Below are 26,037 nucleotides of genomic sequence, written 5' to 3'. Positions count from 1 at the left end.
TAACAATTTATTTGTTTATTGTTTAAATGTTTTTCATGCGTTCCTCTACAGTGACGTCACGCGTCTTACATAGTCCGAAAGCGGAAGTTTTGAATGAATGCGAGCTCGCCATGAAATCAAGTTGGAGCTGCGCACCTCACACGCAGCGTTGCAAATTGCGCATGTTTTTTTTATGAACTGTTGATTTACATGCTAGCTTAGCTAGCAATTGCGAGCCTCCCTGAACGATCTTCGTAAGCGGATATGAAGACACTAATTGTGGGAGTGGGTGGGTAAGTAAAAGTGCTACCATTTTTTTCTGCATATTTGTCTCTTTTACTAGAAATAAACATGTCGCAAACAGAAGAAAAAATGATACAAATGGAGAGTGATGTTGAGACTGAAAGCAAGCAACACAAACACACAGTAAGATGGGCTCAATAGGCACTCATGGCTTGTGACAAACATATGGTGCTTGCATACCAACTAATTCAGTATCTTGGGGAACATTTCAAGTACGCATATTCTGCTTTTTTGTTCTACAATTCTCTAAATAACAATAACAAATCTAAATAACCTGTCTGTGAAATAATTTCTTCAAAAGTGAACATTTACAGTATATAAACCTTCTGTCATTCAAGTCAGCAACTTTATTTTTCTGCTCATATATTACTGAATCCCCAACAGCTATTGCATGCTACATCAACTGCTTGTTTCTACAAATAGAAGCTGAACACAGTGAGGCAGCAGTTTTGAATTGTACACTGAATTGTGTGCATGTGGCACATAGGCACATCACCAAACATAACAAAGTAGACCCCTAAAAATGTATTGTCAACTTTGCTATAAACTCAAATAAGCAATTCCAATCAGAAGATAATGCTATTTTCCCTCTTCAACAAAGTGCAATATAGTTCTACTTACCTTTTGGCTTGGATAGCAGGGGTGACACACATTTTCAGATAGAGGCAAATAAGACTATAGAATATTTGAAGAATATTTGACCACAAACAGTGAAGCAACATTTTTAGACAGAAAATCAAACAATACTCACAGACATACAGTATATTATTGATCTTCTGATAAGAAGAACTAATACGATAGTGTATGAAAGAGCTTTGACTGCCTCTATGTACAGTATATCCATCCGTATTTCTGTATTTTAGTGCCCTCAGGGGGCTATGGTACACATACAAGAAGGCGCAAAACATGTCTATTGAAATGAAGCAAAAATGTGGCAACAAATGTCTTTATAATGCCTTTATAATCTATATAACATAAACAGACCATCAATTGTGATTATAATGCACCCATGATACTTGAAATGTATGTTATTTGCTCTTCTACTTGAAGAATGACCAATGGAGGAAAGACTACTCTTTCCAGAAGTTTACAGGAGAAGATACCCAACAGTTGTATCATTGCCCAAGATTCATTTTTTAAGGTAGACTCATTCAAGGGTGGGGAATCCAAAATCTATCATTGTCGATTTTGGTTACTAAAAACTCTACTAAATACTCTGTCGTTTATTCAGGATGATTCGGTGGTGCCAGTGGACGGTAATGGCTTCAAGCAGTATGACAGTAAGGATAGTTGTTCTGATTTCAAAGAAAGAAAATATTCCTGTGAATTTATTTATTTCAACCGCCATGAGATTTGCTGAGATTTGAGGCATATTTTCTCAGAAAATTCAGGTTCTGCTTTGACAGGCTTCACTGAATTTTGAGCAAGCAGTCATGAAAATGATAAACACCCTTTGAACGCATTTCTGTGTGACCCATCTAGCGCTGGATGCTCTTGACATGGACAGCATGATGAGTTGGGTTGATGACTGGCGAAAAGATCCGCAAGCTTTCTTGATGAAAACGGGACCGTGGACTGTGGAGAGGATGATGTCATCAGACAACGATGTGTTTGTGCTAATCCTGGAAGGTTTCCTGATATTCAATCATAGGTTATGGACCAATTTTGACTGACTTTGGAAAGTAATTCGCAGAGGTGGACAATTTACAATTTTTTGCTGTTTTGACAATCGTCAGTCGTCAGTGCCCCCCCCCCCCTTGCGTCATCAACAATCCGCTGTTTTTTTTCACGTTGAAAATTGTTATCATCGTACCACCGCCCCCACCAACCTCAATTGCAGTTAGCAATCATGGCCACTAAGAGGCATTATCATGCTTTAAATGTGTCTAAACTTCACCTGCCACATACACTACAAGTAAAACAAAGTATTGCGGAGATTGAATGTACTGAAAAAAAACAAAACAAAAACCTTTAATTAGGAAATTGAAAAACTTCTATCTTGCATGTCCTGACCAAGAGCCAATCAAAGAAAGCTTTTAAATTTTTGTGAACCCATTGGTTACTTGAAAGAGTGACCTCCTTCCTGTGGAAACACATCCCAGAATGCTCTTATCAGCTCTTATCCCATCATTCGTTGGTCCGTCGGCAAAACGGGCATGCGTAGGTGACGGGCTGACGGACAGTCCATCAGTGCTGTCGAGCTGTGCAACTTGGTCAGTGCTGACTGACTTCCCACTTCTGGTAGTTTGACCTCTTCTTCACGTTTGAATGCAACTTTAACTTAATATAATCATGGTTGTTTAAATGTGTTTTATTTAGTATTGTGTCATTTTAGTCTTAGGTATGTTTTTAGTTTTCATTAGCTATAATTACCGCCGTCCGATCAATGTTTGTGAATTTTACCATCAAGCTCCTTGTTGGAGAACCAGCAAGTTGTGCAAAACGTGCTGAAACCATAGACTTCTCGAATGCTGAAACGTTCAACGGCTTAAATAAACATTCGGCCCTTTGTTTGCAGACTGTTGAATGAGCTGATGAACAAACGATACTTCATGGAAATATCGTATGACGTCTGCAAAGAAAGACGAAGGCAAGTGTTTTTTTTCTTCACATCCTTTTCTTGTTTGATATGTTGGACAACATGTCAACACATGTACATACTTTGCTTTTGTGAAAGTTCAAGGGTATACAAGCCGCCTGACCCACCAGGCTACTTTGACGGACACGTATGGCCCATGTACCTGAAGAACCGCCGAGAAATGGAGAGGATGGCAACTGGAATCTGTGTGTCTTGTTTATGATATTACAAGACTGTATTTTTTTTGAGTGGATGGGTGAATGTCTTGTGCAAGGAACACATCTACAGTTAATTTGTGTTTATCTTTCAGCAATTTTGGATGGATTGAAGTCAAAGGAAGAGCTGCTGGCCTATGTGTATCAAGATGTTACTCAGGAAATAAATGTGCTTAGAGGTAGGTTGGCTATAAATTATATACATGGAATGGTTAAAATGATCAAATATATGTATTCAAACATAAAGCATTTCTTTCGTTATTTACAGAGAAGGACTGAAAATGGTGTGTCTCTTATTTCCTCTGCTCCTAATGAATTGGAAGACCCGAGTCATCGTTTAAGTACTAAAAAAAAGACCAAACTAATGCATTAACAGTATATGTGACAACATGTTTACATCTCTAGATGTTTACAAAAAACAAACACTAGCTCACTTGACAATACAGGCTGGGTAAGCTGCAGAGGAGTTTTATTCGAACATTGCCTACAATTTGAGTTGCATATTTTTCATGACTGTGTTTTATTTCATGAACTTCTAAGGCCACGTTGAAAAGGGGGAGGAAAAACAGTAAAACGACAAAGAATTAATTAATTTACGAGATTAAAGTCACAAGATTAAAATCGATATTATGAGAAACCAAGTCAGAATATAACGGTGCCTTGAAATATAAGTGACCCAACAAGCTGTTTGTGCCACAAGTTTACTGTCAATCTGAACATAAAGCAAAGATACATTCAATATGCTTTGAAAATTGCAGTTGGACAGCTCTTTAAGAAGTAGATCTTTCAGTGAACGTGTGTACTGTACATTCTTTACTCATTTGTGTCTTATACTGGCCCCAGGTGGCCAAGTTGCAGAAAGCAAAACTTTTACATTTGAATTGTTTTTTACATTATTGTATGTTTTTTAAGTAAACATGAACAAGTGCTATTTTATTTTTCAACAACAAAAAAATACTCATATCTCTCTACTGAGGTAAATTGGATGTGAAGGAATGAACTGCCTTGTAACATTGCGACTTTATTCCTGTTTAGCGATTTTCTACTTCTTCCTCATAGGAACAACTTGTTCCTGTAAAATTATGAATGTATTCTTGTAGGATTACAACTCTATTGTTGTAAGGTGATGTCTTTTCTTGCTGTTACAGTTTTATTTTTAAATATGAATTTTTTTGGAAATTATACTGCGCTCGTGTAAGTCTACCTTAGCGTGTTTGTGATTTTGTTGGACTGACTACGCTTCACACAGTGGATGTGGCGGAACTGCTAATTTGGCTACAAACACTAGACTAAATGTTAAAAGGTGTTCTATTCTGCAGTACATGATTTTGGTGGATTAGCCAGCCACCGGCAGACATTCTGTGCTCCACGGCGTGTGTACTACATGTCTGCATATTTTTTTTCTCCATAAATCTGACAACAGCATGGGGAAAACCATCTGGATTATTGTAAAAATTAATTTATTGAACACATTTTAATGAGCCCGTAATTCCGGGAGCCTCGTAAGAATAAGTGGTCAAGATAATGGATGGATGGAAATTATGATCATGGAATAATGACACAAATATTTGTGGGCTGCCACGGATGCGTTACGTCTCATGCACGGCCGTCATCCACAAGGCGAGATTTTAGAGTTGCCCTGTATGATCGTGCGCCAATGTCACTCACACGCCTATTTTTACTTCCGCAACATCAAACTTCTTGTGCTTGTAATGGCTTGATTTTTCATGCAGAAGATGGATAGCACCAAGATTGGCCAGGATTTGGCTTATTCCATTCCATGGTGGCGCACAGCGGTAAAAATGCTCCGTTTTGCCTCATTCTACTTCACGCAAAGTCTAGGAAAGTAACATAGTAGAGGAAAAACTCCACCTGTGGGCACAGTTGTGGAATCCACAGGTTAACCCACATGTATGGAATGATACACTGCCAATCACTCCACGGTATCGTAGTCAACGTCAAATGTTGTGAGGAAGTTAGCTTATCCTTCAAAATAAACTACCTATGGCACAAGTTACAGGAACGGCATTGGTTTGCTTTTATTTTGAAGTTCTCCCCTGAAGCATAGTCACGGCAGCACTCAACAAACTTGATAATCTTTGGTTCCCAGAGTGAGCAGGTTCCTGTGAGCAACATGGTGCTGTGCTGAAATCAATCACACACACAGTGATTGGAAATGAATGACACATTGAGCACCCCTGCTTTGTAGACACCCTGAAAATAACATATACAGTACACGCTGAAAATTTCAATTGCACTCTGATAAACTATGCTTTTTATTCTATAATATTTATTCTATTGTTCATTTGATAGCCGCCAATCGGAGCAGCTTTCCCAATTTAGCTGCATACCAACTGCCCAATGCCAATAAAGGTATTCTATTCTAGGAACATATTCCTCCTCTTAAAAAGTCCACACTTGTCAGTTGATTTGTTCACGTGATGAGTCACATGCTCACTCACTTCACTTCCTCATGCAACACAAGTTAATGTAAACTCTCCCTTTATACCGCTCCCACTTAAATTTTCTGCAAGCATATTGATTCATTTGAATGTAATCAGTTCGGGCTTCAAAATGCGATCGTGCTATTTCCTCTGTGTCCTTTTTGTTTGCGGAGGTTTCAGTTCTCACCAGGCCAAGCTGATTGGGCACAAACTGAATTTTGTGAATGAGAGACCTGTTATTGGTAAGTACAATATAACAGGCGATGATTGAAATGTGTCTGCATGACCCAAAAGATGACTTTATGTCAGAAGATATAGTAATTTAGTCGGAAGATTAATGTGATAAAATATCTACTTGTTACTGTACTCATTGTTCTCTGTTTCTGGTGAAGCTTATCTCATGGGTGCCTGTGTCACTTCCCGTTGCTGCAGAGGCCAATAATGTTTGCTTTTAGCAACGCTCATCTTGATTTAAATACTGAAGAAATGCATTTATAAAAGGTAACTTCAATTAGAATTTCAAACCAAAATATTTGGGAAAGAGACAGTTAAGTTATTGTTTGACCGCTTGTTAATGTAACACGCTTGTTCGTCACAAGGGGCGCTGTCGGCTACACATGATAATGAAGTGTGCAGCGTGAGTTTGAGGTTAGCGCCTTCTTATTTTGCTCTTTGCACTTGATTCTCATGGTAAGCAATTTGTGTGTGTGTGTGTGCTGTTAAAACAAACTACGCCGGTTGGCTAAAGAGCAAAGTCGTCTGTCATGTCATCAGATGCAACCAGGTTGATACATAACTCACGATTTTAATAGAATCAGTGTAAACGCTTATTCCAGTTTTAAAAGCAATCAAATATGATATCCTGACTTTTACTTTTGCTTCAAATATGTGAACCAAGTGTTTTCAGTGTAAAAATAAACAGAATGAAGTTGCTTAACCGAGATTTTAAAGCTCAAAATTTGATCAATTTAATTGGAAATTTAAAGCTGAAAAAAGTTTTTTTTTTTTGCTGTTTAAAGTCTAAAAATGTCAAAAGGGATTTTCAAATAAAGATGAAAAGATTTTGAATTTATTTCTTTTGAAAATCAAACTCTAAACTATAAGCCTTAACTTAATTTGTGTTTTCATACAACTGCAATGAAAATCACAGTACTTGAAGATTATAAACAAAAGCAGTTGAAACTTAAATGCTAACAATTTAAAAAACTGAATCAAAATGTAAAAATCGAGTTTAAAAAAAATGATTGAAATTACATTGTCATAATAATTGACAAGATTTAGAGAAATGGAATTCAGATTGAAAATGTTCGATAATTGTAACTATCCAGTACAAAGTGAAAAGTTGTTGAATTTTATTGTGTTGATTTTCATGTGTCCTTGCAGGTATTTTGACTCAGATCGTTTCTGATCAAGTGATGAAACAATATGGGAGTACGTACATACCTGCCTCCTATGTCAAGTACATTGAGTCTGCGGGCAGTAGAGTGATGCCCATCAAGTCAGTTGTGGACATTTGAAGTCATTAACCAAAAAATCCAAACCTCTCATTAAGTGTTTGTTTGTTGTTTTTTTTTTCAACTTCACTCACGCAGACTGACACTTACTAGTGCAGAGTATGAAAACATCTTTAGCAGGATAAACGGGTATGCAAGCATTAATTACATGACCAGTCATCCAGTCCATGCTCTCATTAGCGATTTGTGTTTCAGTCTCCTACTCATCGGTGGAGCCTCCGATCTTGACAAGTCTGACTTTGCTAGGGTGTCAAAGATATTTTATCAGCTAGCGCTGAAGGTTAGTAAGCCTATTGGAAGCATTATTTTCTGTTATATTTAGCAGTGGTAGGTAACAAAATAAAGGCAGATAAATAAAAGCCGATCTGACAAGGTCAATCCAAATTGGATGTTATTGTATTTATAAAGGCTGAAACTTGTTGAAGAAAAAGAGCAAATTTGCTTTATATTGTAACTTATTACCGTTACGAACTAATTGTTACTTTTGCGCTGAAATGTTATACCAAGAGCAAAACTTACTTAAGGTACAGTTTATCGATTCAGGAAAAAAATCAGTTAATCTTTTTTTGCACCTTTTTGAAAATGACATTTGTGAAATGTGGTCATATCAGGCCAATGCAGCAGGAGATCACTTCCCAATATGGGGTACGTGCTTGGGCATGCAGCTCCTCACAGTCCTGGTGTCCGGCCACAACCTGTTGACCGATGCCACCGCTGAGAATGTGGCCTTGCCTCTCAATTTAACGCAAGGTTTGTTGAATTGTTTCTTGTATGAGGTTGGAATCTTGGCTCTGGGTTGTGTGTTAGGGTCATTGATGATATTGGTGTGGATTGGAGTGTGAATGATTGTTTATCCATGGGTCAATCCAAATAGCTACATTGTCTTACATTTTTGTTAGTTGGTCTTGTAATGATTGCAAATTTGTCTCAATCACAAACATAATTTAAATGTATGAACATTTTGCCCACAAATTATTTTTCTAATAGGTTTCTTAAAGTTTTTCATTACGGACAACAGGTGGCGCTCTCTAGCTATAACAAACATGGCCGCCTCTGGAGAAGTGCCACCCGCCATGTAATATAATTTAATGATAACTAGACCTATGATTACATTTAAAACATACTGTTGGTCATTAAGAACACATTCATTTGCAAGTAATATAATATAATATTAATATATTCTTAATATATTCTTTTTTTTTTTAATGAAAAACGGTCTAAATATTACGCCCTGTCCCTTTAAAATGCGAGTGATAGGCATTTCGACTCTCAAAGTGTGCTATGGGTACCACTAATGATATGTAGACTCCATCAAGTGGTGTGTGAAAATCACTGCCAAAATGCAGTTCGGTACTATTTAACTTTTAACAGCAATACATTTTTGTTTCATGTTTAAAGGTTGTTTATAGGCCTGTATAAACATTGTTGCTGTGCAATTCTTACTTAGCTTATATGTGGCCTTCATTTTAAGTGAATTATTTCTTAAGCACAGTGTTTGAGTTCATACCACGTGTAAGGTCAAAGTGGCTATCAAATCTTCTTTTTTTCTAGAATAAAACCAACTTTCTGGTGTCATTGCATTGCCTCAGCACATAGACGCTGAATGGTTTTGTCAGCGGTGCATTGTATGTTGATAATTACCGTGTGTAAAAAGCGTGACAACAGGCTACCAGAACACATGCATGACGTGTGATGGGTGTTTGGCTGTCGTGGATTATGTAATGTAGCCAAAGATGCCTATACAAAACACTCGTCAGAACAATGCCATGCGACTCTGCAATACTAACAGCATCTAAAAAAAAAAGCCAAGTTAATGATGAGTCTTCTAATTGTTTCTTACAGCCGCCTTCTCTAGTCGCATGTTTGAGGGATTCCCTCAGGAGCTGATGGAAGCTTTGCAAAGAGAACCTCTCGCTGGACATTTTCACCACTACGGACTCACTGTGAAAGTAGGCCAAAACTTTATAGCTGTTAAAAAGCACACTCTTCCACTTCAGCGTCCTTAATAAACTATGCTGTCTCCAGGCCTTCAAGCAAAACAAAGAATTGCTGGACTTCTTCTCCGTGATCTCTACAAATGTTGGTGAAAATGAAGTACACTTCGTCTCAACTATTGAAGGTTTATGAAAAAGGAATTATCTTCCCCAGATACATGACAGAGACAGTGTTGAGAGAATTAGGAGGGCTCTCTTCTTTGTGCCCTACAATAAATAGATAATTCCATAAATGCTTGCTTATATGGATTTAGTGTGGAGCGGGCTGACTGTGTGTGTGTGTTTTGTGGTCAATGTAAAGCTCTTGATACAGTATGTGGATATTGTTCATTGTAATTGCAGGCAAGAGATACCCCTTCTATGGGGTGCAGTGGCACCCAGAGGTGAACAGTTTTCAATGGGCCAGCACACTGAGCTTTCCTCACTCTCCTCATGCTGTCCAGCTGTCGTCACTCCTTGCCCAGTTTTTCGTCAACGAAGGTCAGTCCTTAATAGTGTCACACAACTAAAACCTTTGCCTTGTTTTTTTTTGTGTGTGTGAACACATTATGGTAGTATATTGTGAGCTAGGTTTTTATTGATGAGATATTTGGTGTGAATGTTTTCTGAACCAAAGTTCGAAATCATATGTAGTCTACGTTTTTTTTCAACAGGGGTAAAGAGTGATCGCGCCTAAATCACATGCATCACATTTCTGCTTTTTTTTTTTTTTTTTTTTTGCAGGGAGGAGAAGTTTACACAAGTTTGATGACCCTAAAGAGGAGGGCTTGATGCTGATATACAGCTACACACCCATATTTGTGGGAAACATCAGTGGTTATGAGCAGATCTATTTCTTCTGAAAAGCATGGTAGAAGAGAATAGTACAGTCACGTGTTCTCAAACTAGTTTGATTTAAGTTTTTCTTACTCCTTGGATGCTCAAGTCAGTCAAACAGAACCTACAGAGGTCATTTCTTGATATGTCTTTGTAAATAATTATTGTTTTATTTACTATTCCAGGTATTCGTGAAAAAAACAACGTTTTTGAGATTTGTCTTTTTAAGAAATATTTTATAGATCTTATAAAATTTCTTACAAGACTTTCATAAGCAGGACAAAATGACCCACATTCATATCGTAACTCATTATCATCAATAAATTGTCCAGGTTTGTACTAAAATAAAATAGCCAGCTTGACAAAATTTCTCTCTATTCTGTTTGTTTCTTACTGAAAAGGTAAGTGAAATGTGGAAGACCATGTCATTTTCAGTCAGCAGCAAGTGGTAACATGGCTCAGATGGATACGAACAGGAGGATTTTGTTCAAGTAATTGAAAATGTATTTGATTGCATTCACAAATACCCAATTTGATTCTATTCAGTTTGATTTTTGATTCAGTTAAGTATTCCACGTGGTTCCTAAATTTCTTTTGATTTGATTGCATTCACAAATACTCGATTTGATTCTGTTCAGCTTGATTTTTGATTCAGTTAAGTATTCCACGTGGTTCCTAAATGTCTTTTGATTTGATTGCATTCACAAATACTCGATTTGATTCTGTTCAGTTGGATTTTTGATTCAGTTAAGGATTCCACGCGGTTCCTAAATTTCTTTTACGCCTTTGTAAGTACAATTGTTGAGTGGAGTGGAGTAGCTGCATGTCTATCCTGAGCCGGGAAAGAAGAAGAGGTCAAAGGACGACCTCAGGTGTCGGGAAACCCAACTCCATGAGTGCGGACAACGCACGTCACTCTCTTACTCATGTGGGGCGGAGGAGGCAGGCGAGAGCCGAAAAAAATCGAGCCAGTCCTCCACTTCGTCTCCTCTACAGATGCTACTGGTCTTTCTGTCCGTGTGATGCTTCTGCGCGACTAAAAGCAGGAGCGGACAACAAACTCGCCGTTTCCCCCCCCCCCCGATTTGCGAGGTGGGCACCCGCGGATAAGAAGAGGACGATGCGGCTTGGATTGTGCGCGCTTGACTTCATATGCTCTTGACTTTGTTGGTTGACCTCATCTTGACTGTCGGGCACTTAATTTGTTGAGGTTTGCCATCCGCTTGTTTGAAACAACACTGAGATCTTCCAAGAGAGACTCCCCCCGATGCATTGATGCACCCGTCTCAGTGGTGCAACGGTAAGCATAACAAAGCACAAGCAAACTGTGTGTTGATTACATGCATTAGCACCCTTATGAACAGTGTTTCTATTCGTAAGCGTTCCGGTGAAATGGTGATTGGGTAGGATGAGGCGTAGCAGTCATGAATCAGCTTGCTTCGTTTGGGGCGCAGCAGTCTTGCTGTTGTTCCTATTAAACAATTCGTCCCTTTGTGCTGTTCCCCTCATGTTTTGGAGGAAAAACAGTGGAAGGTGGTCAAAGAATGACATTCGGCTCTCGAGTGTTTTTTGTTGTCCAGTCATTATCGGTGGTGGTTACATGTTGGGTCGCCTAAATGGATAAGTGTCTCAGACTCCTTTGATTTTGTGTACAGCTGGTATATTTCAAAATTATGCATTCTATAGTTTTGTTGAAGGCTATAAACTGTTCATAGTTGTAAATGTGAGTTTGAATAGCTGTCTATTTGTGCCCAATTGTGTACAATGCCTGTCACCCCTTGCTTGTCACTTATAAATCAGCTGGTAGAGGTGCCAGCACATCCTCAACCACAATCAGAACAAACAAGATTTATTATTATTATTTTTTTTTTTTTTTTAAAGTCACTACTCTGTATTAAGTATAGAATGTATTAATAGAACAAATAAAAGAGCAATGGGAGAATTCTTAAGGTTGTTTTTTTATTGAAGAAAAAATACAGAAATTAAATTTAGATTTTTTGGGTTGCTATGAAACACATTTTTGCATATACATTCATTTATAGGCTTTACACAGGATTTTTGAGGCAATCACTATCGAGTTAAAAAAAAAAATCAATCATGCATCTGATCACAAGATGGACCAAATTTATTTAAACAATTTGATTATCAGTGTCCACTCTTACTAATCACAGAGGGTTGGGAGACCAAAATAGCCAAAATTAACATATAGCTGATACTTATGGATATGTATTGGGGAAAAAATTACAACAATAAACACAAAACTCAAGAACCCCCCACCCCCCCAAAAAAACAATGATAAACATTCAATACATTATATTGACATGTAAATATAATACAAATAATTATTTATGAAAAGTGCATCAGTCAAACAGTTTGGAAATTCATGCCCAGCAATGTGACAGGAATTCTGAGACGTTTATTCATTCTTATTCATTTTTATCATTGCTCTGTAGTTGAAGTAAAATACATACAGTATTGATTGAAAGGAAATTGAAACTCGTGATCTACAATCCCCCATGTCCCCAGTACCTACTGTCATTGATAGCACCATATTTGGGACTCCATGAGGTCCTGTCGTGATGCTTTGGGCTCAACCTACTTTCTTGTAGCAGTAGAAGAAGGCTTCAATGATCCTCCTCGTACTCCTCCTCCTCATGTGAACTGTTGAATATTTGATGCTGTCTTTGGTGCACGCAGCAGCAGTTTCGTGTGTAAATAGGACAAAACCCATCCCAAAGCTGTTTGAGGAGATACGGAATCACACAGGGACTTTCCCACCAAAATATGTCTAGCAGGCAAAAGTGACGATTGGATCTTTTTTTTTGTGCATTTGCTACTGTTTTTGTTAGCAACGCCCCTAGCGTGCCCATATATAGGTCAACCGTCCTCCGGGGTTCCAACCACCACACAGAAAAAAAGCATAGTAGGATTTTCAGGTATCAGTACTTTACCTTGACTTAACTCATTTAGTTAAGTACAGTTGCATTAGAATCTTGCAAGCTGTTTTACAACTTCAAACGCCTAGAGTTGCATGGACGTCTACTTATGACAAAACGTGAACCTTCCTGAAATTACCCTTAATTCCTAGTTAATTCTTAATATATTCCATAACTCCATAAGAAAAATCCCTTTGTAATATTTTCCAAATTCCCCCTCTCAGCTAAAAAAGGAAAGCTAAAACATTTAAGACTGCGTTTTTAGCAAGAAGTGAATCATTTACTGACTTCTTTTGGTGGAAGTAAGTACACAATGTAAGTACAGGTACTTTTGCGGCCTCTGCAAAAACGCATGCACATAGCTCCCCATGCACACTAAAATGGATGAAGACCAAGTGTATATAAGGTTAGAACGTGCAGTAGGTTTGACCCAGATTTGCCGAGTTCTTGTGCAGTACCCACGCAGGTGTCGTCAGCTCGTTCACCGTCGCCTTGTCTATAAGGGTTGATTTATTTGCATGCGTGCACGCCGTGGCCAATGGTGGTTGCATCCCCATGCCAGATAATGAAGTCTTTTCTTGCGGAAGTCGACCGACAGGCCACCGGTGAGGGCTAATTAATTGTTTGTTAGGACAGAATAGAGTGCAGAGGTGTCCGCTATCGATCCACGCTGGGCTTCAATTTCGGCCAGAGAGGATGGAGTCAAATGGCATGTGGAAAGTTATTTTTTGGGGGAGAGGGATGTGAGACCATGATCAATTTGAAAAAGAGTACAAAGAAAACAATAACTCGGGTGGAAGAATGAGATCAGTCAAGGTCACCATCCATCCATCCATCCATGTCTTGTATTCATATCATTTATTTGATGAGCCCACACTTCATTTTTCTCTTTCTTAAAAAATATGTCCCAGATTTCCCTTTCAGGTCTACTAATCTTTACCATATCTATATATTGAAGTTGGTTTTCGCAGCGGTGGTTGTGTAGCAGCTATAGCTTTACTTTGGTGTATGGAGGAGCGCTTAGCTCAAGCATGTCAGCGTTCAATGCAGCTGATTCAAATGATCAAGGTCGTTGTCAGGCTTTTGTTGAGCTTGATGATGAGCAGATCATTTGAATCTGGTGTTTTGCAAGGACAGAAACCTTAAAAACATGCTCAAAAGAGCATTTGAGGACTGGGTTTGGACTTGACTGAGCTAAGCGCTCCGCGCTGCCTCATCCTCTTGACTCTTGATTACCCCTTCATTCTTTGTACACCCAGATATCATTGTCAATCAAATCATTTTGAAAGAAAAAAATATTTTGTTTCAAAAATGAACTCTGAATCAAATTGTAGACACAAAAATCTGAATTAAATCGCAAGACACTCAAAGGTTGCCACCCCTAATATGTACAGTGTACTTGGTGACGCATGCAACAGGCATATGCCTGCCTGACTTGTATGCCAAACAAGAGACAAACTTTGCAAGGCTTTAAGTGGTAGTCTACTGTTTTTTTAACTCATTCACTGCAATTGACAGACAGCTAATTACCCTTATAAGCCACCTTATTGCTTTCAGAATTCTATACACAGATGCAAGTGCCCATCCTTTCTTGCTTTAATTCAATCGTTCATCTTTATGATCTATTCATATAATCATAACAAGCATCTGTTGATTGCTCTAGTCAATCATTCCCCTATGCAAATGATTTTTTTAGTCTTTCCAAACAGGAGGCGCACTTCTGCCTATTAGGAAATCAGTGATTATGGTTGACATGTTCAACAGGCTTAGATATAGCAGCATATCAATTTTGTTACACAAGGCCAGCGATGAATGCCTTGTTTTGTCCCTCAGTTGTCAGCAGACCACCCATCCCCCCCCTCCTGCAGTGCTCTTCCTGTAACCTTGGCGATACAACGACAATCTTTTGTGCTTGAGCAAAGAGTTCACAGGAACTGAGCATCAAAGTAAAACGTGATGAGACAAAGAAGGACACTGGTAATGGAAACACCATCTGTTTGTGGCGGAGTTGAAGACTTGAATATAATGATTTGTTCAGTCGAAAGGAGTATGATGTGGGGTGGAGTGTAACACACTCCATTATTTTTATATAACCAGCAGTAAAACAAAACAAATCAAGTTTATTTGTATAGCCCTGAATCGCTGAAGTCTCAAAGGGCTTTACAGGTGAAAAGAAGTCATACAGAGACTTCTTTTAATCATAAATACACAACAGCATCCCCTGATCAAAGCTCCCAGAAGGGGAAGGAAAAACTCAAATACCTAAATTTGGGGAAAATCAGAAACCTTCAGAAGGGACCACAGGTGGGAGGAGCTCCCTTCCAGGCTCAACCGGTTGAAGTAGATGCTGAGTGTACAAAATACAAACAGAATACATTTGTAATGATCATTTGTACTCTTGTTGACCCTGAATTTGATGTCTTGTGCAAGAAGACCCTGGTGGGAACAAAAAGCTCTTCATACATTACCCACTACACACTACACTGTAGGGCGGCTCGGTGGAAGAGTGGTTAGCACATCCGTCTCACAGTCCAGAGTGCCGAAATCAATTCCAGCTCGCTCCGGATCCCTGGCTTGCTGGTGCCTATCCCAGCTGTCTAAAGTTCGGTAAATGAGGGACATGCTGGACTAGCTGTCAGCCAATCGCAGGGCAAACAGGGACAAACAACTGTTTGCGTTCCCAGTCACACTTCAGGACAATGTAGAATGTCTAATTCAGGATTCGAGGGTTTTACTGTCATATGCATAGTAATATTAATGCTTATTCTCTTCGCTTCCTTGAGCAGACTACATTCCATAATCAAGCAAATAATAAGGTAGGCAATAAAATAAAAACAAAAAACTAATAGAGCAATAACGGCAGTAATAATGAACCGCTAATACATGAATAGACTTACAACCTAATTAGATTGAGTGGAAGAAACTGTATACAAGATAGTGCAAAATCATATCATCATTCATATCATGATATGATATCATGATCATATCATCCTATCTTGCATGTTTTTGGAATGTTGGAGGATGCTGGAGTGCCCAGACAGATCTAGGGGAGCACGGGGGAAGTATGCAAACGCCACACAGGAAGAAATTGAACTCGGTTCCCTTAACTCCAAGGCGGACATGCCAACCTCTCTTCTATCGAGCCACTGATGAAGAATTTGCTTCCCTGATATGTGCAACCGGGATTTCCCAATGTCAAACTCAAAAGTAGAAATAAACAGTTCATCACATTGAGAAATGTAAGAAAATATCAGCAGAACAAAATCTCCCCATCAAGTAGCAGTCTTCATACAGTTGTCATCCAATGCACATGGTTCATTTCATTACAACAAAGCTAACATCACTGTATTAATCCTATTTCTACACCGTACTTACAACATTTTTAATTTTACTGCAAATCCACTCTGTTACTGGCAAGTTCACCGTGCAATGAAATGCAAAAACAAATTCCAAACATTTCTGGTGAAGGAATATAGGCTTTCGGAAGCTGAGCACGCAGCAAAAAGCAGGAATTCTCATAGGTGGGTCAAGGAAGGAAAATTTGCTTTATAATAGGGAAAAGAAGCTACAAATAGTTAAAATACTATGATACAGACCCTTAAAAAAATAACTTTTTGGTCATATGCCACCGTAAACATAATTGATAATTAAAAGGCATGTATTTTTTGGGAGCATTAATTCGGGATAGCTATAAGAAATTCATATGATTAATGGTTCCATATGAGGCGAATAAGATTAAAGACTGCTTAAAGTGATAATTGAAGAAATAACCAATGAATGAGATAAACGCCGATGTGAAATGTTGAAGTGCTGCTATATTAGCCTTGCCCAGACATCCACTTACAGTAGTGCCGACAAAATTCTCAGTGTCCTTTTTCCATCCCCTTGACATGTTCACATTTGATGACTTTCAGTTTAATGAATTATGAGAGGCAATTCAATATAAACTGTGTTAAGTGGTCTCTTTGTCCTCACATAGGCTGCTTATGTGGTCTGGCTTTGGATTATTCCAACGAATCCTGCGCCATGCCGCCCATCACTTTCCAAGACCTGCCACTCAACATCTACATGGTCATCTTTGGCACGGGCATTTTCGTCTTCATTCTCAGCCTCATCTTCTGCTGTTACTTCATCAGGTGAGGACACCAGGTGGAAGGTTTTACAGTTTTGTGATTTTCTTGGAAGGACCATCCGCGGGAAAAAAAGAGGAAGAGGGTCACAGGAAGTGAAGCAACAGGAAGCCTCCTGCTGAAATGTCACTCTGCATGATGTCAGAATAGAGGAAAAATGCTGAAAATAAACCAAGCAGTAGGAATACAAACACACACACACACACACACAACACCTGCAGTTTATTACAACACATTTCCTTCAGGCTATTATGCATTCAAACATTCTACTGGTTACAATAAAAAACATGTGAATACTGATAAGTTGATTTCCAGCAATCAACGTAGTAATGTCTACTTATTGTTTAGCTTTTCTTTAATCATGTTTTGAGGAAATGCTGTCACGTCATCCCCATGCACGAATATTGATAGATAGACTCACAAATAGAGGCTTGGCGTACTGCAATTCAGTAAACAAACACCCTTGATCACGAAGCTGTCATATTGCCTCTAAGGATGTAAAATGAAAATGCATTCCTGTGTTTCACATCAGCCACACTTGTTACTAGTTAAATTTTTTAATGTTTTTATTTAAAGCCACCGAGACCCTTTATTTGTTAATCAGGTAGCTCCGTCATAAAAAAACAAAACAAAACAAAAAACAAAAATACTGCAAAACTTATTTGATCACTTCAGTATGAGTCATCAGTGGTGAGTCACTTCCGGTGCTCAAATTAACATGCTGATGGGAGCGCAGGCAAGGAGGGCGAACGAAAGCTTCATTTATAGAGCGACTGATTCATGTGATGAATGCCTCTCTTTGTCGGGCAGGGGGCAGCTTTCCCGTTATCCCTCCGATATGCTCCTTCCCGATACAGAGTCTCTTAATGGTATGTGGTACCAAAAAAGAAGACTTTATGTAGTCTGCCATTTTGGAATGCCCTATTGCATGACCCCCCCCCCCCCCCCCCCCCCCCCCAATTCAGTACAGACTGAATTGTAGTGTATTGGTGGTTTTTAATCAATCCAGTGAGTGCTCTAAAAAATATTAAGGTCCACAATAATATCCAAAACAAGGTTTTTGTTTGAATTTCATGTAATAGTCCCACAAGAGTGTTTCATACAAGAAGTGGTAAACGAAGATATTTCCAATTTCAATTCTTGCATTTACAATAGCTGGAGAAATGTCCATCATGCCCCCTTGAATGTTTTAACCCACTTCTCAGAATGGGAACCCCGCACACATGTTAAAGCTGCATCCTCACATTGTTCTGCATAGTAGTTCGCTCACAGCAATCAGCGAAAACAATAAGTCCAATGACAAAACACTCAATAATTGTTGTTTCCCTTCTTGAAATGGTCACTCAACAAGAATTTGGAATTCACATTTATGTGAATGTGTGTGTCTGGCCGCGTGTAAGTGTGTGTTTATATTTGGTGGTGTAAAAATAACTACTCAATCAGACATGGCCTGCATAGTGATGATAAACATCTCCCCATTGTTGCTTTTGTGGGTGGCTCATTGATTTAATTCACCTTATATTTTTCTTTCGTTGTATCAAAATGTGAAAACTGTACCTTAAGTAGTGGATAAAAGTACACTTGAAGTCCATCATTGAAACAGATGGTGAGTGGACCTTTTGAAAATGCTTACTTTGCAGGCAGGAATGAAAAAGTATTGAAATTGCTTCTCTTGGAGTATATACACACACACACACACACACACACACACACACACAAGAATATCTAATTGATAATATTGTGTTTTGTCTTTTCTCCATTAGCAAACTCCGACACCAGGCCCAGAGTGAGCGGTTTGGATACAGAGAGGTAGACTCCACACAGCCAGTTGTGTCATTTCCATTTGCTGTCATTTACATGTGGATAATGTATGTGTGTGTGTGTGTGTGTGTGTGTGTGTGTGTGTGTGACTACAGGTGGTTTTGAAAGGAGATCCAAAGAGGTTGAACGTGCATGGGGTAAGAGCACAATGTCGCATAATGGCTTGTACGTCTGTGCAAGAACAATGAGCATAAATGGGACAAAGGGTGCTGAGTGTACTGTCTGTCATTCACACAGCAGACGTGTGCGGTGTGTCTGGAGGACTTTAAAGTGAAAGACGAGCTGGGGGTGTTGCCATGCCAACATGCCTTCCACAGAAAGTGAGTACACAAGTACAAGCTGTTGTTTTTCTTCTTATAGCACACTCATTTTTGTTACAAGCGGGAGGGATATTGCTCACGAAACAAAGATACTTCCATTGGTATTGAAAAAAATATTTTAAAAAGCTAGTCAAAGAAGATTAGTTGTACTCCTTTAGGACTTTGGCAACATCCGTTACGAATATCTAAAGATAGTCTCTCTTTGACTCCCATTGTGTCTGTTGTTGGGGGAAGTTACCACTTCTCAAAATAATGACCACATCATCTAGAGTATTGTGTCCTTTCAGTTATGTACACATATGCAACTTCACCATAGAAGGTACAGGCAGATACTTCTTGGACCAACCACGTTGCTCACAATTACATCCTTTGATTGGTTGGTTAAAACGAGACATATTTGACAACCAAAATGTGTCCCGCGATCTGCATATTTTACTATACCGTATTTAATAATCAATATTTGGCATAGGGGTAATGTATTTAATGACTTCTTTGTGTTTTGTCATGGTATTTGATCAGGGTTGCTCAAACCTTTTTGACCCAAGATCTATTTTTCCAGCAGCCAACCTCAGCTCAGCATCAGTATAATAAAAAAGTATCTGCTTTTTTTGGAGTGATTTCACCAAAAAATGTTTAGTGTCACAGTTTACTAAATACTATACATTGAAAATACACACCTGGGCTGACGTGTGTAGCTTCGTCCAACTACAGTGAGAGAGTCTGATTTGCTAGGCTTTTTGGACTCGTCACTTCTTCTTTCAGGGAAGGAAGAGTAAAACGGCCCATGTAGGATAGACATATTTAACAGGCAGTGATTATGGAATCTTTTTTTTTTTTTTTTTAGCTTATTGGTCCTGAAGTGCAATGAGACACGAGGTGTCAAGCCAATGTATTATCGTAAAACAGCGTAAAAAAGCCAGCCAATGCTTCAAAATAAAGTATGGATATCATGTCATATATGACATGAACGGCCTGGTTATTTTGAAGTTATTTTGAAGCAAGGTCACGACAACAGTCTAGTACTTGATTATCTTTACCTATCAGAGCAAGCGGCATTAAACGCAAACAGCACTGTTTTCTTCTCAATTGAAATTCTTTTTTCGGCTGGGTTTTTGTTGTTGTTTGTTTTTATCCATGTAGTGCGACGTCATGTGGGCAATGAACTGTAGCTAAGTGGTCCACTGGTGGACCGAGATAATCTCATTGAGCAACCCTGTATTAGATAAATACATCTCCGTTGATTAGTCTCGAAATGCCAGGTGCTTTCTTAATTACTAGCCAATTGCACATTACCTTAATATGCAAATACATTGACAGTAGAATCCATGCCGAAAAAGCAAAGTGGAGAGAGTCTCTGTACCCACGTTGCAGCTGGTGAATTGTGGGTTATCAATTATTGCCAACAGCCTCTCAAAATACTCTCACTCTCTCTTTCACTGCCATCTGACTGCAGTTCTTAGGAATCCGGTCCTTCCTTGACGATTTTGGTATGTTTTCAGGGTTGAATAAAAATCCATTTTTACAGTACAGTACAGTTTTGGGGTATTTATTAAAACAGAATTTTGTCGTCACAAAAGGTATAATGTCATGTGTACACGTGATCGCTGATACTAAAGCCTGCTTGTAATGTTTGGAGGATTTTCTGTCTCATGAAACCTTTCGATGAGTGTCTTACATGCTTGGTCTTTTTTTGTTTTTTATTGAACATGAAAATGTTGATGTTCAAGTGGCAAAGGCACATATAAACATATTATCATTATAATCTGACCTTTGTTGTAGTTTGCTTGTACTGACATACAGTATAGTATACATACATTAATATGTTTACATTACTTGTGTGGCTGTTGTCATGGCGGCTTCTTACAAGACTGCATAATTATTGCTTCAATTGCTCTAATTTAATACCAATTCTGTTGTGCACCTCCTGTACGAAGGCAATAAATGTGTGCTATTCTATTATTTTCTGTTCTGTATCTATTCTATTCTACTATATATTTATTGTAATAAAGATGAGCCAATTGTTTATTTTTTTATTCAACATAATTGTCCAACCCTAGACAATCTATTGTATGGGGAGCCTCAAAATCAATACAGTTTTCTTTGGTGTGTGTGCTGACTGACGTTATCCACGCATGTACCTGCAGGTGTCTTGTCAAGTGGTTGGAGGTGCGCTGCGTCTGCCCCATGTGCAACAAGCCCATCGCCGGCCCACCCGAGCATCACAGCATCGGTACCCTGCTGGACGAACTGGTGTAACCCGACATTCCGCTTCCCTCCCCCCTCGGCTGCAGGGTGGGCGCCAGTAAACATAGCGTTGCCGGGGGCCACCGATGAAACGGGACGATCAACGTTCGGCAACACCGTAACATCACATCAGCTGAGCTGAACACCCAGAAAAAAAATAATAAATGCCGCTCGATGAGGGATGCTGTTGCCTGGCAACCGCCCACGAGAGGGCAACGCGGCGGCGTCTTCTGGTGGGAAAGATTATAAGCAGCCACCCACACGCCCCTTCAAACGCTCTTCTTTCAATTGTCTCCCCCTCACACACCTTCCCTTCAGGGAGGTCAACTGCATTTTTCTGTGTTTTGTTGACCTAATCGATGCCACAAGACTTTCATGACCATAAGAAAAAAGAGACAGTTACACAAGTGTATTATTATTATTATTATTATTATTATTATGCTGTGAAGAAGACTACCTTTGAGGAGAACAAAACATTGAAGCAAGGACATACTGAATATCAAAGATGTACTAATACAGTTTTGTTTTAACGATAACTTGAACTACAGTGTTACACAGTGTACATAGGTATAACAATTTTGTCCTACATGCACACTAACTACAGTATTGTTTTGCTTTCATTTTCATTTGTGTGCAATAGGGTAATTAATTGTTGCCATCAGGTGGAATTCTCAAATCTTAAAATCAATATTCTTAAGAATATTTGAAAAATGTCTTTACTAAAGCCACTGTCAAAACTACAGATTGGTCAATAATTTGTCAAAAATAGCAGATCCATAAGGGGGCCGATCAAGAGTATGAGTTTGTGAATCATGTAAAATTGGCCCCAAAAAGTAGATACTAAACTAAACTAAAATACACCAGATGTAACACCCCTACAATACAACTGATTGCGTTAATCAGGATCCTGCGAAGCTTGCTGATGAGCTGATCATTTAATTCAGGTGTGCTGTTGGGTTACATGGAATACAGGTCCTATTGGGGCTCTCAAAAACCGGACTTGGACCCCTGGTCTTGTTTAGTTTTGGGGAAACTTGATCCAGTCAACCACGCAATTCTAAAATCAAATTACATTTTTAATCAACATGCACTCTAAATTAATTAAGACACATATGATTTATTTAACAAGTCCAAGTATTTTTTTTATAGTCTAAAAGCCTTGTTTGAGTTTTGTCCTCCATTTGTTGACTTTTTAAAATAAAATTCTTGTGTCCCATTCTGCAACATCAGCATCATCGAAGAGATGAAACATATTAGAGACGCATGGAAAAAAAATCTGCCTTTACAAATTCTATGATACTGAAATTTAACAGTGTGTTAATCACTGTGGTTGTAGAACATACTGAGGGTTTTTTTTTTTATATCTTGGTTGGTTTGCTAAATGAAGCCGTGCATTAGAACCCCATTAAAAACTTTAACTGCAATAATAGATTCAGATGTTCATCATAATTTATGATAATCCCTGATACAATGTAACAGCTCTTGTTTTGGAACTCAGTAGATTGTGCAGAGGTTTACAATAGCGAAATGTCATGTAACTGCAACAACTGTGTGGTATTATTCTGATGACCAATGCACTTTACATATGAAAACTCACCAGAAGCACCGCTGAGATTATTTCTGGTGCCTCTGTAATTTACATTCCGCATGTTTTTTTTCTTCTCTTTAAGCAAAACACTGCCTAAACTGAGCACAAATGTCACAACGCACACTAATGAGTTAATCTCAACAAGGTGTCATTGTGCAGCACATGAGCAAAGGAAAATGTCCACTTTTTTGTAACATAACATGTAATATCTGGAAGCAACAATAAATCAACGTGTCTGTTTTAATCAGATCGTTCCTGTTTTAGCCAAGAGTGTAGGTATAGCGACACCTTCCGACGAAAATTGGTCTAGTACTCGAATCTTATTTCATGACTATTATAATGTAGATGTTTGTTTTTTTTACCCAGTAAAATTTTTAATGTACTAAAAGGTGTGTGAGACGGTGTTTTGAGAAACGCAAGTCATTTTTTGATGATAATGGCACCAGCTGCAAAAGTTCAGCTAGCTTCAAAATGATCAGCACCTAAGCAAATAGAGAAAATTTCTTCAACTAAAGAGACTTTTTGGTGTTGCCACACCAAGTTCAAGTTTAGTGTTAAACCAAACATGGACCAAAGAGAATTACAGCTTGTGCATTGAAAACAACCTATAGTTGATTTGCCTTACGAACGTCCACTTAAAGGGAGAATGTGTAAGATTTAGACCGTTTTTCTCTACGGACAGCAGGAGGTGCTGCATTTACCATTGTCCGTAGCTATAACCGACATGGCAGCCTCTGGAGGAGTCCCAACCTCCATGAAATATACAGTCATTTAAGGATAACTTGACCTGTGATTTTAATTTATAATCATTTAAAGAGACACTGTGTAAGATTTGACAGTTTTTCATCACAGACAGAAGGAGGTCCTGCAGGTGCAGGTGCATTTACCCTCCGTAGCTATCATAAACATGGCCGCCTCTGGAGCAGTGCCAGCCACCTATGTAATATAATTTAATGATAACTAGACCTATGATATTTAAAACATACTGTTGGTCCTTAAGAATACGTTTATTTGCAACTTTTATAAACATTTATAATTATTTAATGTATTCCTTTTTAATGAAAAACTGCCTAAATCTTACACATTGTCCCTTTAATGCTAACAAGCTATGCAAAATATCATTGATATACATGCATGGTTAGCATGGGTTAAGAGCAGAGGATATCGATCAATCTTCATTTCAGGCTCAAAATAGGACCATAAATAACACAAAAGTGATAAATGATTTCAACAGATACACACAGGCATACTGTATATTTATTTGTCTTCTACGAAAATGTGCTGGTACTTATGTTACATCTTACTGAGACACATTTTACTGAGTCACCTTCTATAGTAGTGGAAAAAGTAGGTTCTTTTTCATTTGTGTCTGTAGACTGTATAACACTGCCTGCCAACGGGTATTGGCCAAAGCAGGCATATCAGAAGGAGGAGCCCAATTAATTAGATTGCAATATTCAATCATGATTAACTGTGTAATGCTTTACATTCTATTCGATTGTGTCTTTAAACAATCAATCAAACAAACAATTGATTGTTTTTTTTAAAAGGTTTAGCTTCTTTATTAAACTACCACATTACAGAGTGCTATTTGTATTTTTTTTGGGGGGGGGCAGTGAGGATGGAACATAACAAAGAAAAAAAAAGTTGTCTCACCAAGGGTTGGTTCCGATGGGATGATCATTTGTTTATTTCCACATTTGGAATTAGGAGTTCCATTTTGGAGGTTCTGCTTGCTCATGAGAATTTCTAAAAACACATTCTCAAAACAGTAGCTGCAAGCAAAGGGAGGTCCTGCTGGGGGAGAGGTGGTGACTAAATTTGAGGAGTTGCAAGTAGACTTTGCTCCTTCATGATGATTTCAAACCTCATGTTGCTCACCTTTATTTTCATGAACAAAAATACTGACAGCACAAGCGTTGGCTGTGGAAGGAAACGGATGCTTACAGATTATTTGGGTGAGTACAAGTATGTTTATACAACTCAAAACCTTAAGAATGTAGACAAGTGATTATGTGCTGTCATGTTTGTCTGAAAAGAAACTATAGTTCATAGTTCACTGACTACATAAAAATAGACATTTGGACCTTTTCAATTTTTTCCGAACGTTGTAAATTTTTTTAATATTGTTAAATATGTGTCAAAGTCTGCATTGTAGAAACACATGCATGCACCTATAATCACACCACACTTCTTTCTTGTAGACACACGCACACCCGCGCGTGCACACACGCACACACACACACACGCACACACACACACACAAACACTTGGAATTGAGCCTTAAATGGGTGGATGTGGAAACATAGGCAGCCCTTTCATGGGGTCAGCTTCTACCTGTGCAATAAAGACGCAACTGTGCTGCGAATAAACTGATGATGGGAACACGCACGTGTGCACACACACTCATACACAGAGACCAGCTTGTTTCTGTCACTACAGCTTTGTGAGATACAGAGGTCAAGTGTGCACTTTCAGTCTGCAGAAAATCTCATGTTTTCTGTTGCCTTTCCTTGTCATTCTCTATTATAGTGTTGTATCAAGACATTACAGTACAAGTGATTTCAGTGGGTTTGCCTTTGTGCTTTGTTGCCCAAATAAATGAACAAATAAATCAAGTTGTTCTTATAGTTTGCATATCATAGTAAAATTTATCAGGTGTGTATACATTTTTGAAGAAAACATGAAAGATCTGGCAAAACATGTAATTTATTTCCAATGAGTATTCAATTAAACAACAAGTAATTGGATTTCATTTATTAAACATACTAGGGATTGCCAATCACTTTTTTTTCTCACCGAGTCACTTGATTTTCAGGGTCATGTTTTGATACCTTGGCAGGATATTAAGTATAGTAAAAAAAGTGTATTTCAAATGTTTAATTTTGGGGAGCATTTTTTTCTATAAGAGTAGTGAAGCAGTGGTTTAAACCAAGTACATACCCTAAAAAAAATCTTCCTTTAGAAATATAGGTCTTATAATGAAAAAAGAATAATAAAATGAAATAGTTTGAACCCTGAATCTGTGTAGCAATCCATAAAATGATTAAATGGTCCCTGTTTATTCATCACTGATATTTTCCCTTACAAAATTGCTAATATTTCACAAATTACGCCAGGATGACCTGTGAATGAGAAATGTCATAATTGCTGTA

The 26,037-nt window shown here is 38.4% G+C and overlaps 3 protein-coding genes across 5 annotated transcripts; all 3 read left to right on the top strand.

The window, feature by feature from the left end:
- Nucleotides 1-92: 92 nt before the first annotated feature.
- nmrk1 (nicotinamide riboside kinase 1) lies at nucleotides 93-4,278 on the top strand. The gene is made up of 8 exons (XM_088427017.1): nucleotides 93-272; nucleotides 1,333-1,423; nucleotides 1,514-1,562; nucleotides 1,765-1,933; nucleotides 2,801-2,872; nucleotides 2,960-3,066; nucleotides 3,171-3,254; nucleotides 3,344-4,278. Exons 1-8 carry the CDS (start codon nucleotides 244-246, stop codon nucleotides 3,352-3,354), a joined length of 612 nt encoding a protein of 203 aa, XP_088283143.1. The 5' UTR covers nucleotides 93-243; the 3' UTR covers nucleotides 3,355-4,278.
- Nucleotides 4,279-4,421: 143 nt separating this feature from the next.
- On the top strand, nucleotides 4,422-10,210 carry gghl (gamma-glutamyl hydrolase like). Of its 2 annotated transcripts, none has more exons than XM_088426997.1 (9): nucleotides 4,422-5,761; nucleotides 6,903-7,017; nucleotides 7,112-7,162; nucleotides 7,229-7,313; nucleotides 7,645-7,783; nucleotides 8,876-8,982; nucleotides 9,059-9,152; nucleotides 9,370-9,507; nucleotides 9,751-10,210. In XM_088426997.1, exons 1-9 carry the CDS (start codon nucleotides 5,650-5,652, stop codon nucleotides 9,867-9,869), a joined length of 960 nt encoding a protein of 319 aa, XP_088283123.1. In that variant the 5' UTR covers nucleotides 4,422-5,649; the 3' UTR covers nucleotides 9,870-10,210. The 2 variants fall into 2 exon arrangements, with proteins under 2 accessions (XP_088283123.1, XP_088283131.1); XM_088427005.1 differs by lacking the exon at nucleotides 4,422-5,761 and adding an exon at nucleotides 5,777-6,209.
- Nucleotides 10,211-10,801: 591 nt separating this feature from the next.
- Nucleotides 10,802-25,532, top strand: rnf122 (ring finger protein 122). Of its 2 annotated transcripts, none has more exons than XM_088432066.1 (6): nucleotides 10,802-11,143; nucleotides 16,759-16,915; nucleotides 18,673-18,718; nucleotides 18,826-18,867; nucleotides 18,971-19,050; nucleotides 21,195-25,532. In XM_088432066.1, the coding sequence occupies exons 1-6, from the start codon at nucleotides 11,119-11,121 to the stop codon at nucleotides 21,304-21,306; spliced, it is 462 nt and encodes a 153-aa protein (XP_088288192.1). In that variant the 5' UTR covers nucleotides 10,802-11,118; the 3' UTR covers nucleotides 21,307-25,532. The 2 variants fall into 2 exon arrangements, with proteins under 2 accessions (XP_088288192.1, XP_088288182.1); XM_088432056.1 differs by having other exon boundaries at nucleotides 18,968-19,050.
- Nucleotides 25,533-26,037: the final 505 nt, after the last annotated feature.

This window comes from Hippichthys cyanospilos, chromosome 1, assembly GCF_059441005.1.
Source record: "Hippichthys cyanospilos isolate Australia breed blue-spotted pipefish chromosome 1, RoL_Hcya_1.0, whole genome shotgun sequence".
In the NCBI taxonomy this organism is placed as follows: Eukaryota; Metazoa; Chordata; class Actinopteri; order Syngnathiformes; family Syngnathidae; genus Hippichthys; species Hippichthys cyanospilos.
The sequence above is the reverse complement of the archived record's forward strand: the minus strand, read 5'-3'. Positions and strand labels throughout refer to the sequence as shown.